Source organism: Haemorhous mexicanus, chromosome 10 (genome assembly GCF_027477595.1).
Source record: "Haemorhous mexicanus isolate bHaeMex1 chromosome 10, bHaeMex1.pri, whole genome shotgun sequence".
Lineage (NCBI taxonomy): Eukaryota > Metazoa > Chordata > Aves > Passeriformes > Fringillidae > Haemorhous > Haemorhous mexicanus.
Genome location: NC_082350.1, coordinates 21,016,699 through 21,031,960, shown reverse-complemented (window position 1 = coordinate 21,031,960; position 15,262 = coordinate 21,016,699). Strand labels below are relative to the sequence as shown.

Sequence of the window (15,262 nt, the reverse complement as noted above, 5' to 3'; positions counted from 1 at the left end):
TCTATTTGAGAATTTTGTAAAAGAGTCTGAAAATGGGTAATGGAACTTGCAACTTCTGGCCATATTCAGACCAAGCCCTTTGTATATCTGGCAGAGCAGCTACAGCCTTTGCATCTGGGTGAAGCAGAGTCATGGCTTGATACTTTTAAAAGAGATTGGAAAATTGAGTAACTAACATCCTGATAGCCAATGACATGATATGCAATTGTAATGATTTTGTTTGTGTTATAACAACCCTGGTTGTTTCAGGCTGTATTTTGGTAATATAAATATTTTGTGATAGAGCAGTGCTTTGTGACTCCCCGAGTTTTACATTTTCATGCCATTTGCCTAACATTTGGTCTCAAAACAGCTTTACTTTTAAATGCTATTGAAGATCATTTATTTTTAATAATGCCCTGGTTCATAAATAAATTACAAAAGCTATGAGACATGCTTAATATAGTTCACCGTGTTTCTAAATACCCTTAATACATAGAGAAATTACAGGTAAGTCCTATATCTAAAATACAGGGAATTCTGGGAGTTTGCTGTTGGGGGGAAAAAAAAATAAAGAACATTCAAATTTTCAGTCTTGGATTCCTGTTATTGTACAAACTGTTTTCTAATGTCAAATCTTGATTCATTTTAATTATAGATTTAGTCACTCTTAATTTTTCATGAGCTTGGGTGACTTTGCACTAGAGACTGATTTGCCTCTTTCCTTGCTGTAAATCATGAAAAGAACTGTACTATGAAGCTCAATGGGAGACATTTCCCTGTAAAAAAGTAGTAGAGATAAAGGAAGTGCTGCTGCTTTTTTGATTTGCAAGTCCTTATCCTCTTCCTCATGGGCATCTTCTGACTTCTCTTTTTTTTTTTTTCCCCTCAGCTTAGAATTAGGTCATGTATAAAAAAAAAGCTGATTAAGTTGTTTTGTGAGAGAAATATTCCCACTAAAACCCCAAATTTAATAAAAATGCACATTTTTAGTGAGGAAATGTTTAATTCTAAGAGAAATAATTAACATGTAAGGTAAAGCAGAGCATGTTCAGTTTTGAATGACATTTCTGGGGAAACTGAAAAATTTCATTTTCATTTCTTGAAGTAAAAAAAAAAAAACACAGATCCTTGTGGAGTTTAGGATCTGTATCCCTATTTCCATATTTATTTATTTTTTAAAATTTGTATTTCAAAAGGGAAGAAAGGCAGAAGAGACCAGGGCCATACTGAGAGTCACTACAGTGATCTAGACAATTTTCCAGGGGCCAGAGAGACGGAAGCTGCATATGAATGATGGTTGATTATACATTTGTTTATTTTATGAAGTCTTCTCTTCTTCCTTCAAGGAGACATCCAAGTATTGTAGGCAGAAAAAAAGGCAGGCAATTGGACTGTAATTCATATTTTGATCAAAATTGTCTGTATAATGTTGAAAATACTCATATAGTATTTTGCAGAATTTAATAGTTTGTATTCTTGAGAGTCACTAATAGCATGTTTGTTTCTTGGGACTCCTTTTCAGAGTCAGCTGTGGATAATATTTTCATTAATATTGCCAGGTTATGTTCTTTGGAAATTAGCTTATTGATTCCCTTCAATTGGAGGGTGACTTTGTGAGAACACTGGTTTCTTACTGACTCCTGGTTCTGCACAGACAATGTGAGGTGGTGACTAAGATAAAAATTAGGCTGGGAATAAAATCAATAAAAACCTTTATAACTTTGAAATTTCCATGAAACTCTCAAATCAAATGTTTTAAAATGAAGGTGTCTGAAGTAGCACAGGTTTCCTTTTGTTTGTGTCACTGGAATGATGCAGCAGATGAAGCCCAAGCTAGGAAGCAATTAAATGTATTTACTGCCAGATGAAGGAAGGAAAGCCTGAATCCAGATGGTTTTCCTGCTTCAGGCTGAAGGGTTCAGGGAATAGAACCTCTTCAAAAAGAGAGGTCTGCCTGGTCAAGACCAGGTCCTGCTGTCCTGCTCAGCCTTGCTGTAAGTCCAGCTATACTCCTCATCCAAACCTGCAGAGCTGCTGCAGTGAGTCCTGGTGGGAGTTCTTGTGTTTCCGTCCCACTCCAACCCAGCTGCAGTTACTGAAGGGTTTTTTGGAGACGTAGGATAGCAATAGCAAGGCATTGTGCCAGAAGCATGTGTGATCAAAGTCTGGGCTGACACAGACCTCATTTGTGTGTTTATTCTGTGCTTTCTTACATAAAGGTGCTCCTGAGAAAGAAGTTTTGTCCATGTTTTGGTGATGTGGAAATTGCGTCAAAGGCTGCAACAAACATAAGACAAATAAATGAAATGCTTCATTTATCAGTAATTCAGCAAACCTGCATCATTCCTGTGCTTCAAGGGTTACAAGTCAAGCAGTTTTTAGCAAGCTGCTAATCTGCTGTGCTTGCTCTATAGTTATAGTTGCTTGCTGTCCCAGGAGTTTCCAGCAAATGCTCATACAATCTGATTAACATGGTTCACATACAAAGGGCGCTGGCCTGGGGACTACCACATCTCATTAATGGAAATGAATTTTTCATGCCATGGCTGCTATGTCTCTGTGTTAAGACTTTTCATTTCTTTTTCCAATTCTGTCTCTTTTCTGTATTGTATTTTTTTTTTAGCAAAAATGTCCATATGAATTTTAACAACTGGTTATATTACAGGTCTGAGAGTTTTTATTTTTGCATACTGATGCTATTTTTACTAAGAAACAGATGTATTGGCAGCAGAGGAAAGAAAGGGAGTGCAATGGCATACATTTGTGTTTATATTGAACCCTTTAGCTCTGATTGAATGCTTGATGAGTTCAGCTTAAGAATGAGGTGACTTGATCTGTTCTTGGCAGCAGTCCTGCTTTGTGTGGGAGGTTGGAGCAGGTGACCCTGTGAGGTCCCTGCCGGCCAACATTTTCGTGATTCTGTGAATTGTCAACTTTTCAGTGTAACTTTCCAGAATTAATTCCAGTATTGTAATTGACGTATCATGCCATTTTTCAAGAGGCTGTAACATATTCTGCTATGACATGAATATGGGCATGTTCTGGTTTACAGCTGAGAGCAGGGACAGAAGGTTTAGTCTTCTCCTAGCACTGTTCCTTGGGGTATTTTGGATTAATGGTGCTTTTTAAAGAAAATTGGAGAGGAAGCAATTGTACATATTAAGCCAGTAAGCAAAGTATGCTCTGTGACTGATCATCCACAGCTGCTTTCCTGTGGCATTTGTTATTTAACATTTTTTGCTGTCAGCAGATTGTCGTTTTCTGATTGCCGTTACTTTGTTGAAAGTTCCCAAACATCACTGGCTGTCCTGTCCAGGGTGTGTACCTGGACATGGGCATCCAGCCTCTCCCAGGAGCATCAGCCCACATTTAGCTGATGGTATAGAGCTGAATTAGCAGGAACCATCAGCCCTTCTGTTGATGCACTGTTCCTGCTTTAGAAGGGAATTGCTGCAATACCTCAAAGCATCAGTTACATGGTTTATAGCCTTCTTCAGCTCAGCATGCTAAGCTATATGTTTCTTGAATATGTCCTCTTTGTTCTTGTCATAATGCACACTTTGCTTCTCTTCAACTGCTAATGTCTCTAAGTCAAAAGTTCTACAGCATAAACAATTTAAGCTGTAATAGCTATGCACAACCCTGGCCAAGTATAAAGAAGGTTTATGAGAAGTTTTTCCTCTACAGTCGCTGATCTGGTTTTTTTAGATTATAAGGTGTGTATCATGCTCTTCTCTAAGTGGTCAAGAAGTGTTATGGTTGCTTTTTAAGAAATTATTCCTTGAGAAGTGTGTATAGACTAACAGTATTAATAAGCTCAGTCTACTGGCAGTCTGTGATAAGTTGTGCATAGATGGAAGTTTGACTGTCAACTTGAGTGTGTCAAAAATGACCAGATCAGGCCAAGACTAAAAATTAAGGTGGTCTTTACGATAATGGACTTAGCCAGTTTATTTCTTGCAATGCCCTCATTTCCATACAGCACAGCAAGGCTGAGAGATTTCCCTACATAATGATTGGGAGACCATCAAAGAGAGGCTGAAGATTAAACCATAGGCTGAGCAGCTGTGTGTCTTCTCCCAAGGATGTGGTCATGCTTGGATAGGACTTGGCTGAAAACATCATCAGATCTGGCTGCTTTTGTGGCTTAGTTCCACAAGGGCTTAAGTAAAAGGGTGAAATTCTTCTGGAGAGCTGCTGACAGCACATACATTGATATGTGAAGCTTTACATGTTGATGTAGTTCATCACAGATCTTAAACCTGTGGCAGAACTGCCAGAAGATAGGTGTGCAGAGGAAATGGCAGAAAGAAGGGGTGCTTCCTTTAATTTTTATCCTCAGGAATCCACTGAGGATTCCTTTGTTGACCTGAACTAACACATCTCAGATTTTCTTTGTGAGAGAAATCATAAACTCATTTCAGCGTGTAGACATTGGTGGACTCAGGATGCTGAATGTCACACCATATTGACTATGTGTGAAAAAACATGTTCTGATAAATTCACAGAATTGTACACCATGCAAAATTACACCTCCAGGCAGACTCAAATGACCAAACTCTGACATTTCTCAAACTTGACAGCTTATTTCAGTGGAGATTTAGGAAAAAAAAGGTCAAAGGACACCAAACATATTACTGCTCTACTCTGCCTTTAGCTATAGCAACACTAAATCTTCTAATATTATATCTTGGGGCAAATGAAGAGTTTCTCATTTAGGCCCTAGAAACAGGAGTAAACAAGGCTTAGGAAGAACAGCTGAGGGAGATGGTGTTAGAGAAAAGGAGGCTTAGGGCAGACTTTATCTTCTCTGCCACTCCTTGAAAGGAGGTTCAGCCAGGTGGGTGTGGTCTTTTCTCTCAGGTGACAAGTGGTGAGACCGGAAGAAATGGCTTTAAGCTTTACCAGAGAGGGTTTAGATTGGATGCAAGGAAGCATTTCTTCACTGAAAGCCCTGGCATAGCTGCCCAGGGCAGTGGTGGAGTCACCACCCCTGGAGGTATTTAAAAGCTGTGTAGCTGTGGCACTTGGGGACACTGTGTAGCAGTGGCCTTGGCAGTGCTGGGTTAATGGTTGGACTGGGTGACCTTAAAGGTCTTTTCCAATCTAACCAAGGCTGTGATTCTGCCATTGTATGGATCATATGCAGGGTTGTCACAGCCTGATGGCTCCAGCAAGGTCCTCTGGCCTGGCCAGGAGCAGTCTCTGGGCTGATGATGCATGCCCAGCTTGATTGCCTCCTGACAGGAGTCTGGGCTGTCCCTGTGCCTCACAGGTGTGCAGGGGACACGAGTGTGCTTTACCAACATGGGCTCATCTTGGGTTGCCACGGCAACGCCACTCCGTGTACTTGAGCTTTAACATTTGAGAGTTCACCCAGAAAATATATTTGGCATGATTATGAAGTACACTTGCTTGTTTTCTGAATTCTTTGGATACAGATCGTTGACAAGCGCAGAAAATTATGATACTTCCTTACTGTTTTCTGCCATAAACCATGCACAGAATCATTAAAGCTGTCATCTATCAAAATATAGTAAAATTCCAATAAAGCTAAATTGTAAATGTTGCCATCTTCAGCTCCATAATATATTATTTCTAAGGACTCCCTGTCATTGTTGAACTTGATAAAACTGAGTAAAACCCACTGAGCAAGAAATGAGAAAAAAAAATCTAGGAAGTATAGTCTAGTAGTAAGGTTTTAATTTTTTTAATACAAGTACTGACCTGTTTTTCTACAGCAAGTTAGAACAGCACAGGATGGTGACAGAAGGAACATTTTCATGTGTGTCTATCAGTATATTGAATATATCATTTAAAGTCTGGTTTTATCAAAAAAATTACTCTTAACATGAAACATTAGGGCTTCATATTTCTTCTGTATCTCTGATTTCCATGTTAAATATTGCTAATAGAAGATTGGGAAGATTTGTCTTCTGGAACCAGCTAAGTTTGAGAAATCGATCCCAAACTCTGAAAACTGGAGCACTTGGAACAGATTGCACAGAAAGAGTGTGGAGTCTCCTTCACTGGAGATACCCCAGAACCATCTGGATGCAATCTTGTGCTGTGTCCTCTGGGATGACCCTGCTGGGGCAGCAAGGTTGGACCAGTTTTAGATAAAATTGTATCTCAGAAGGTCCAGAGTCATCAGCTTGTTTGTGGGTTGTGGTTTCTTTTTTTGGTTGGTTTAGTTTGGTTGTTTTTCTTTCCCTAAACAGAATGTGTTAATATTTTCACTGCAAAATTTTGTCACTGATTGTTTAAAATCAGGAATGGAGTTGATGCCTTTGATGAGGCCATATTCTTGTTTTTCTTGTTTGTAGCTCATCCATAAAGGTGACATTTTGATTTTGGTTTTCTTTTGCTTGTTTTTGTTGTTAGTTGGCTGGTTGGGTATGATGTTGGTTTTTTGTGGGTTTTTTCTCTTGGTTTGTGTTTTTTTTGTTCTTTCCAAGAATGGAAAACCACGCAGCATTTTGCAATGTTGGTCTGCATCTTTTGAAGTATAGCAGACTTCCACTAGCGCATTTTATTACAATGTAGTAGCTTGTAAATGTACAGTTTCCAAATTTTCGAAGTTAAAATTACTTAATTTTTAAAATAATAATTTAAATAGGATTGACTGTAATTAAAGAGAAAAAAGAGTTTGAAAAACATCAAAGTGAAATGTGCCCAATCTAAAGACTGGCAATGTAAAAATTTCCAAAGCAGAAATGAGTCATATAAAATTAAATTTCTTACTTAAGAACTGCTATGGCCTGTTAGTGCAGCTATTGCTGTCAGCATTTTCAAGTTAAACACCATTTACAATGATTTTATTTCACATCAAATATAACTATAAGCTTAAATGCAAATGCCCTAATAATAGTTTTTGTCCTGGTAGAGCTTTGTATTTTATTTCTTTCAGAGGCAATTATAATGTCTGGGGGAATGTAATGCAAAATATATTATTGGTGAAACCCTGAAGTTGGAAAAACTTATCTGTGCAGGCAAACTGGGTATTAGATTAGTGTACAGAGAGTCTGTGTGAGGAAAAATGGGAAAAGGGAAAGACTGCCATTTTGGAAGAAGAGCTTTGGGTGGTTGGACAGGAGCTCAGGCAGGGTTTTGGGAAGGTGGTGGGAAGGTGGTTTGGACAGGAGGATTTAGGTGGTGGGGCTGGGGCCTGGTGCAACTGAACAGAGATGTGGGACAGAATTTCTTCCCCTTACACCCAGTTTAAGAACAGCGTGTAAACACACATCCACAACACATCCAAACTAGCCCTGGAAGTCCTGATTGTCCATCTGCTTCTTTGCTTTTAGAAACAATGAAATCCTATCCAGTGCCCTTCTCAAGGAGAAGGATCTGAGCGTTGATTCCAGTGGAAAAATGAGTGATTAATTAATGAACTAAGAAACTGCAGTGTGTGTGTGTGTGTGGCTTCTCTCTCCTTTTTTGGCATTGTCATCCTGATGTTTGCAAATGAGCAAAAAGAGCAAACAGTGAGAGAACTGAGCTGTTCCCACCCTAATGGGAGGGAAAAGCTGTCCTGGAAGCAAAGCAAAGGCAGCAGCACAGCACATCCCGCAAGGAATGCACCGGCTCAACCAGAGCCATTTATACTGATCTGATTAAGTCTCAGTATTAACAAACCCCCTCAGCAGACTCTGCATCTATCCCAGATGCTGTTAGCTCCTATAATGTCAGTAAATATATCTGAGTTTTGTTTCAGGCAAATAGGTGTTTGCAGACTAAACATGTTTGATAATGGGAAAGATCTGTGTTTGTAATACATGCCCAGCATATTAGAGACCAGCTAAGGCTGCCTTTTTGTTACCTGGTACTTGTCTACTGGGGAAGAAGGAGCTTTCTGCAATCTTTCTGTGAGTCCCAGGAATTCAGAAAGGCAACAGGCAAAAATATCCTGTACCTGTGCACATCTAGATGGCCCAGGATATTACAGCTCAGGTGGCTAATGCATTTGATTGTAGGCAGATTAACTCTTGTTCCAGGTGGGCATCATGCTGCACAAGTCTTATCAATCAGGGGGCACCACAGCCCCTGTTCCTGTCATGTGGTCATTTGTGTTGATGTCAATGGTATCCTGGTCCACATGGCTGTTTGTGATATAATAAAATCAATGAGAGATTTTGAAGAGGTTAGATACTCTATCATTCATCTGTGTCAAAAAGGATTACTTATGAAGAGACAACTTTAGACTCAACTTAGCTGTGTTTTACAGTCCTTTCTCCAGTCTGATCTCTCTGTTGTTTTTACTACAACACTGCTCAGGCTTTCAGGTTGCATTTATCTTCAGTTAAATGTGAACAACTGGTGAGTTTTGTCATTTGTTTTCATCTGGTGGCTCTGTGGAGTGACAAGGTCCTTAACAGTCCTGCTGGAACTGAACTGCTTGCCAAGCCCATATCCCACAGGTGAGGGAAGGGAGAAATCATTACTGTGCAGAATTAAGGCAGCGCTGATGGAAATATCACATTATTATTTTTGAATTACAGGGCAGTGTAACGTTGCTGTTGACAAGGGCATCATAATCTCTTCTGCAAACAAGTTCTGTCAGGGATTTATAACTCTGAAGAAATTTGTCTAGGCCTGAAACTTGGCATCATGTCGTTTAACAAAGTACTAATTTGTTGTCATACATACTTTTTTAAGCCTTGCAAGTGCAGTGGGTGTTGAGCTCTATGATAAGCACATCTGTTGGCCCTTTTAACAGGTGATATTGCATCTACTTCGGGGTTTCCCTAGGCACAAAAAGATTACAAGGACTTAGAGGAAAAGCAGTCTGTACAGAAGATATTGAAAAGAAAATAAAAAGGAAAGACCCTTTCAAAATGAGATGAGCCAAAAGCCCTGGAATTTTGGATTTATGACTGCACAAAGAGGTCCCAATGACTTTAGGAGAATTCCTGGGTGAATTTTGCCTTTTCAGTGCTGAGCACTAAGTGGCCTGAGAAGGGCTCTCTGTGGGCAGCCCATTAACACTTGCCAACACTTCCAGCTGGGCATGATCCTGCTAATTGTCTCAGCTATTTATGAGCTGCGTTTAACAACTACACCAGTCACAAACAATTTACAGTAGTATGCTCATATTGCTTTTTCCTTGTTGGTTTCATAAAGTGTTCATGTAGCTGACTTTTCTGTTATGGAGGTATTGGGGGGTGACTTTTAATGAAGATCATATTCTATAGTTTTCAAAAGCTTTGCTGATAAGGGATTGAAGCAGGGAAAGTTGTCAAGAAAAGAAGTTTCTGGTGGTTCCATAACAAGATGTTTCTATCAGGCAGGATGTAAATGTGTTATTTTTAAGGTCAAAGCACAGGCAGAGAGTTTTGAAATGGGCTCATTAAAGCAACAGCAATCTGATAAAGCTGACTCTCCTGATTTCTTGTGTGTAATTAATTGAAAGGATATTCAGCTTTGGTTTGATACCTCTCTATAAACATTCTCCCCACAAATCAGTGGAAGTATAGAAATGTACATCAGCTTTATTGGTCATCAGCTTGGCTCTGTCCAGTATTCCAGAGTTTATGATCCCTTTGCTGTCCCTATAGAGTGGCTTTAAAGCTCGCTTGGTGCATATTCAGACTTCTGGCATTTTGCAGTTGCTCTTTTATCTTCATAATAAAACATGTATTTAACAACAATTAAATGTTGAAACAGCTTGCTGGCAGATGGGGTGAATTTTCTATCTCCTGAAGTTTTCAAAAATGTCTTTCAAAAATATGTTCATTTTATGGTCAGTGTTATAGAGAAGACTGAACTAGAGTACTGTAGTGGTTTTTTCTTGACTTCATTTTTTTCTGTATTTCTATTGTCTTTTTTTTTTCACAATTCACTCTTACTGTGAATATGTGGTGTTTTCTTTCTCTTTCCAGTTCCAAGCCAAAACTACATTTAATGAATAATGTTTAAGTTATGCCTACTTCCTTAACCAGCTAAATACCAAATACTGAATAGAGCAGGTCTTACAGATTGCATGGCACAAATGAGCCGTGCCTTAAGAACCTTTGTAAAATTACTTTTGGAATGGTTAAATGTAGTGCAGGCCCTGATCTCAGATAGCATAGCTCACCTTGAAGTATGTCCTTAGACTGGAACAATGAGCTTAGAAATATTAGTGGGAAAAGTGAAGCTAACAACTTCAGCTACTCTTGCATTCTTTGCATTCTTTAACTAAAGGACGTGTGTTGCTAATGAGATCCCATGCTCCAAAGACTGGTTTCAAATATAAAACTGAATTGAATATTGATTTTTTTATTTTAGGTCATTTAGCTGCTTGTCTGTTTGTTGGTTTGTTTGTTTGTTTTTTTTCCTGAAGTGAGGAAACTGGTTTTGGTGCCCTGAATGAAAATTGAATTGCTGAGATGCTAAGCTGTGGAATGGGGTTACCACTCATCTGCATAATAACCATTTCAAGAAATTCCATATGAATTTTTATTATGCATTTATATGTAGATTTAAATAACCTTTATTAATACACTCCATTGAACAATAACACAATTTTTTTCATATCATAAATACGGGGAAAACTTAAGTACCACAGATAGGCAACGGTCAACATTTATAAGCTCAGCAAGATTAATATTTGCCATGAAACTCCATCTGAAAAACTGCCTTAATTCTCGTTTATGGCTAGTACTGTAGTAATCTGCCAAGGGTTTACCTATTTGCCTAAACCAGTTTGTTAAATAACTTCAGGAATTCTATAGCCAAAATTACCTGTTTATGAAATGCAGTGACGATCTGCTTTGCTTTAAAGGACAAAATATCAGTCTTTAATTTCTAATAAAAAGCAATATGAAGTGGAGTTGGAAAGATGAAGTTGTTGGGCAGTTGATATTACCTATCAGTGATTTCTGTCACTGATGGTTTGCAAGTTAATCCTTCCACTAACAGAGGAGGAGACAGAGTAAAAGAGCAGATAAATAACTTGAAAATGAATTATCTCAATTTTCCAAAGAATATTAATACATGGTTTGCTGTCCACTTGGTGCTTGGCAGGAAGCTCAGTGCAGCAGGGCTGGCGTTATTAAATATCTTCCTGAACAACCTGAATGGAGAGGCAGAGTGCTCCCGTGGGAAATCTCCAGGTCCTTCACAGCCGTGGGGATTGTAGTGCTGGAGTTCAGAGGATCCTTCACAAACCTGAGGGCTGGGCTAACAAACTCCACAGAGAGCAGCCACAGCACCTTTGCAGCTGTTTGACTTTGCAGCTTATTGTGGACTCTGCTGGAATTTAAAGACTAAATTTGCAGTCGTTATTTAAGTACATAATGCAGGCTTTCACACTAATTTAAGAGGCTTTAGTTCAGCTCACTCTAAACTCTGATGCTCTCCCTGGCTCTGGAAGAGTCTGGACCACAGAGGGTGAATTGATTTGCAAAGGGACTGGAATGGTGACTTGGAACATGTAGGGTCTCTTGGCTGTTCCCAGGCTGTCTGACAGTTATAGGTGAGGGATATTTATATGGCTGTAGGGGGAAAATAGGCACTGTAAATTGGTATTGTATAGAGGCAGATAGCCTTTCAGGGGACAATAGGCTGTTTCATTATGTTGGAGCTTGCAATCGGTTTGCTCTCGTCAGAGAGCTTCAAAAAGCTGAATTCCACTTTGCCATTACAGTGGGTTCCTCTGTTATGTGGTAATGCTATTTGGAGGTGAATCTTTGGGAGTGAGAATGCCTTAAAACATAAAAATGGAGTGGTAATGTAGTGTTGTTGGTGTCAGTCAAGTGTTCATCACTATGAGAGATTTCATATCTTTATCTTCATTAAATTCTAATTGAGAAGTGAAACTGATGTTTGAAAAGCCCTAAATTACAGAGGCTTATATGTTGGAATGACTATTGTCAGAGTGTGGGGGAAAAGGCACCCTGTTGTTGCAGTCTGTCAAAGATGATTTGTTGAAAATTGACTTTGAGTGTTTGTACTGGAGGTCAGAGTTCCCTGTAGAGGGCTTCTGCTTCCATAGAAATATCTAGAAGTGCCACAGTTATGCCGTGCTATTAAAAGAATGATTTTGTTACAAATACTTTCCTGGCAGTGCTTTTGATTCATTAAAATGGGAAAAATAAGTGGAGCAAAACAGCTGGGACAATTTCTAAGTAAATTCATCAGTCATTCCAGAACTATGCATTTAAAATACCTATAAATAATAGAATGCTCCATCTAAATGGAAGCCTTTTATTGATATGTAAGTACAGTGTCACCCTGAAGTTTCTTTTTTAATTTATCATTTCCTTGTGTTTAGAATCAGATCAGGCAATTCATATTATTTCCAGCTTTTCAACTTTATTTTAGCAGCATTATTTTGTATGGTGTGTGAAATGAAATTGTTGCACACAGTTGTTAAGCTTTAAAATTACTTTTCAGGTAACAAATAATTGTTTTGGAAACTCTGAGCCTTCACTCAATTTTTTAATATTATCTCGAGGACTGACAAAATAATTGGATAATTTCAGTTGTTTGCCATTGGCACTTTTAAATTCCTTTTATTCATATTGGTACAATTTATTTCCCATGATGATGTTCATGGGACCGCTGATCTGACAAAAGACAGGACAATGGAAATGGGGAGAGTGAAATACTGAGAATCCAGTTTTTGGGCTTTATTGTCAGTTTCGTTCTTTCAGGTTTACAAAGAATGAATAAATTGTTTAGGTGTGCATACAGAAACAAACATTAAGCTTTTGAATTTTGTTTTAATAGATAAAAAGATGGCCTATCACAAAGTGAATGCAGACCAGAGAGCACAGGGGCACTCTCCATACCTTGACAACGATGAGCTCCAAGCCACAGCGTTGGACCTGGAGTGGGACATGGAAAAAGAGCTGGAGGAGCCTGGCTTTGACCATTTCCGACTGGACAGCGCAGCCCAGCACCACCTGGGCAACTCACAGAGCCCTGACCTCGACCTGGAGCCCATCCAGGCTTCCTCCTCCCCAAAGGGAAGGTTCCAGAGGCTCCAGGAAGACCCTGACTACATCTCCCACTACACGAGACAGGCACCAAAGAGCAACCGCTGCAGCTTTCTTCGGATACTGAAAGTATTTTGCACTGCTTTGATTTTATTTATTTTTGGAATTGTGATAGGATATTATGCACGTAAGAAATGCCCTTCTCCCCCAACATCTCAAGAACCAAATAATCCTCAGATCTACCATGAAATTCTCAAGGAAATCAAAGCTGAAAATATTCAGCGGATTTACAGGTACGTACCTTGGCAGGTTTTTTGTCTAAATGCTCTCAGGTGCCACTGTGAAGTCTTCACCTGATTTTTTAATGTGGAATCTTTTTTACAAACCCTGACTTTTTTTTTTATGTTCAGTTTTATCATGACATCTGGGAGATGTTCATAAGCATATACAAAACTAATTTTTTAATAATGCAAATTTGTGCTAATCATAATAGGTTTTGCTTTATTAATTTTTTTATTGCTAAATATATTATTATCTTTAATGTAAATGAATTGAAAAACACAGATAATTCAAATTGAATGGAAATGCAAACAATAGAACAGTTGTCCCAGATCCAGCTGACTGCCAAATAACACTATTGAAAAGCAAGGTTGGTATGATCTTTTGTAATATTTGGTGCTTTAAAAAATCCCCATCTAATTTTTGTCACAAAAGTGAACTCTGTTTTTTTTTCCTCTATATGGTAAATTAAACCTTTATTCTCTATGGGTTTAGGATGGAAAAATTGACCTTTGCACTCTGAAAGATGGTGATTTTTTTTTTTTCTTTATTACCTGTTTTAAGAATGTAAGTTTTTCCAAAATACCTGGGTCTGACTGAGTTTGATTTTATTATTTTTTCATTGTGGAATCCTTTCACTTTTTTGACAGTCTATATCACATGTTTTTGTCAGAGTATAATCACTTTTCTGTAGCAGTGAGTGTGGAAGAAAATAGGCAGGAACCAACTTTTGAAGTTGCCAACTTGTGAAAGTTATTTCTATATGTGATGGGAGATGAGCTTATTTTTGGCTTCTGGAATGCAAAGTTCTTTTTTCATGTCAAAGATAATCAATTGCAGATTTTTTTGATCAGTATCCGTTCAGAAGCAGCATAAGTCCCATACCTGAAGTTAGAAAAGATTGTTGTCATGGTCATCCAAAGAGGTGTTACTGAGTAGATCAGAAATAAATCAGAAGTAACCACATGGGAGTTCTAATAATATTTGTATTTATCATATTTGCTAAGCCGAGTCTTAAATCCTGTGGGTAATACCATGTTTTGAGGCAACACTGTTGCTAAATTCAAGAGAAAAAGGAAATATGAAGGGTTTCATGTCAGTTTTCAGGTACTGAACTGATTCTACTTCATACAAATCTAATTATTTTCATAATGGGAAAGGGTTCAGGTCATGAAAAATGTTGTTTTTTAATGTAAAAAGATAACTCCTTTGTCTTTCAGAGAGTAAATTGAACTGAATTCTATTATTAGGCTTCGTCACAACCCAAGTGTTGGAGTAGGCTAAGCCCTAAGATTGGGTATTACACAAATTACAGCAAATTACTGACATGTCTGTCAGACTCAGGATAATACTTCAGTACTTTGTGTTTGGGGACTAGAATCTCTTGCCATTCTGCTATTTCAAAGGGTGGTTTAAAAGCATCTGTTTTGAAACCCTTTATCACTTGTCAAATGGTTTCAGCTTGCTATTAGACACTAGTGAGAATCTGGATTTTAGGTAAAATAAATTCTATAAATACTTTGAAACTTAAAAAACTTCAGTAGCTGCCATCCTGTAACATAATTCTTAATACTTGTTTGAGGTTTTTTTCCTATTTAATAGTATGATTTCAATAAAAGCAGTCAAATATTAATTCAGCTACCTATCAGTTCTGTATATAAATATATAATCAATGCTTTTAGTATACTGCATTACCCACAAGGTTTTTCCTAACCCAGCATTTTGGTCTGAGACAGCTTTTATCCCATGTTGTGTTCAGTTGCTTTCCCTCAACATCTGTTTGGCAGGAGTCAGAGGGACTGCAGTGAAACCTGGGTGTGTGGAGGCCTACGAGTACAGAACGTGCAACATATGTTGCTTGGGTAAAAGGAAAAATAAAAAAAGCCCAAACCTGACAAAATCAATATATGTTATTTGTAAACTTCCTTCAATAAAATACTTGAACTTACGAGGAATAAGTGGCAGCTGCTTAGCTTGCAATTTCTAAATGTTTCTGAGCATGACATTAATTTAATTTTCGTTGTTTACTCCTTAGATCAGGCTCAGATGGTATGGGAGTTTGCTAACAGTCCTGTGAA

The 15,262-nt window shown here is 38.3% G+C and overlaps 1 protein-coding gene across 4 annotated transcripts in view; it reads left to right on the top strand.

Moving 5' to 3' along the window:
* The window catches only part of NAALADL2 (N-acetylated alpha-linked acidic dipeptidase like 2), a 381,205-nt gene that overhangs the window by 147,534 nt on the left and 218,409 nt on the right, over positions 1–15,262 (top strand). For all 4 annotated transcript variants that reach the window (XM_059855754.1, XM_059855752.1, XM_059855751.1 and 1 more), the window contains one exon: positions 12,697–13,198. In XM_059855754.1, the coding sequence (XP_059711737.1) occupies positions 12,705–13,198 (494 nt within the window). In that variant the 5' untranslated portion in view covers positions 12,697–12,704. The remainder of the gene's footprint in view (positions 1–12,696; positions 13,199–15,262) is intronic.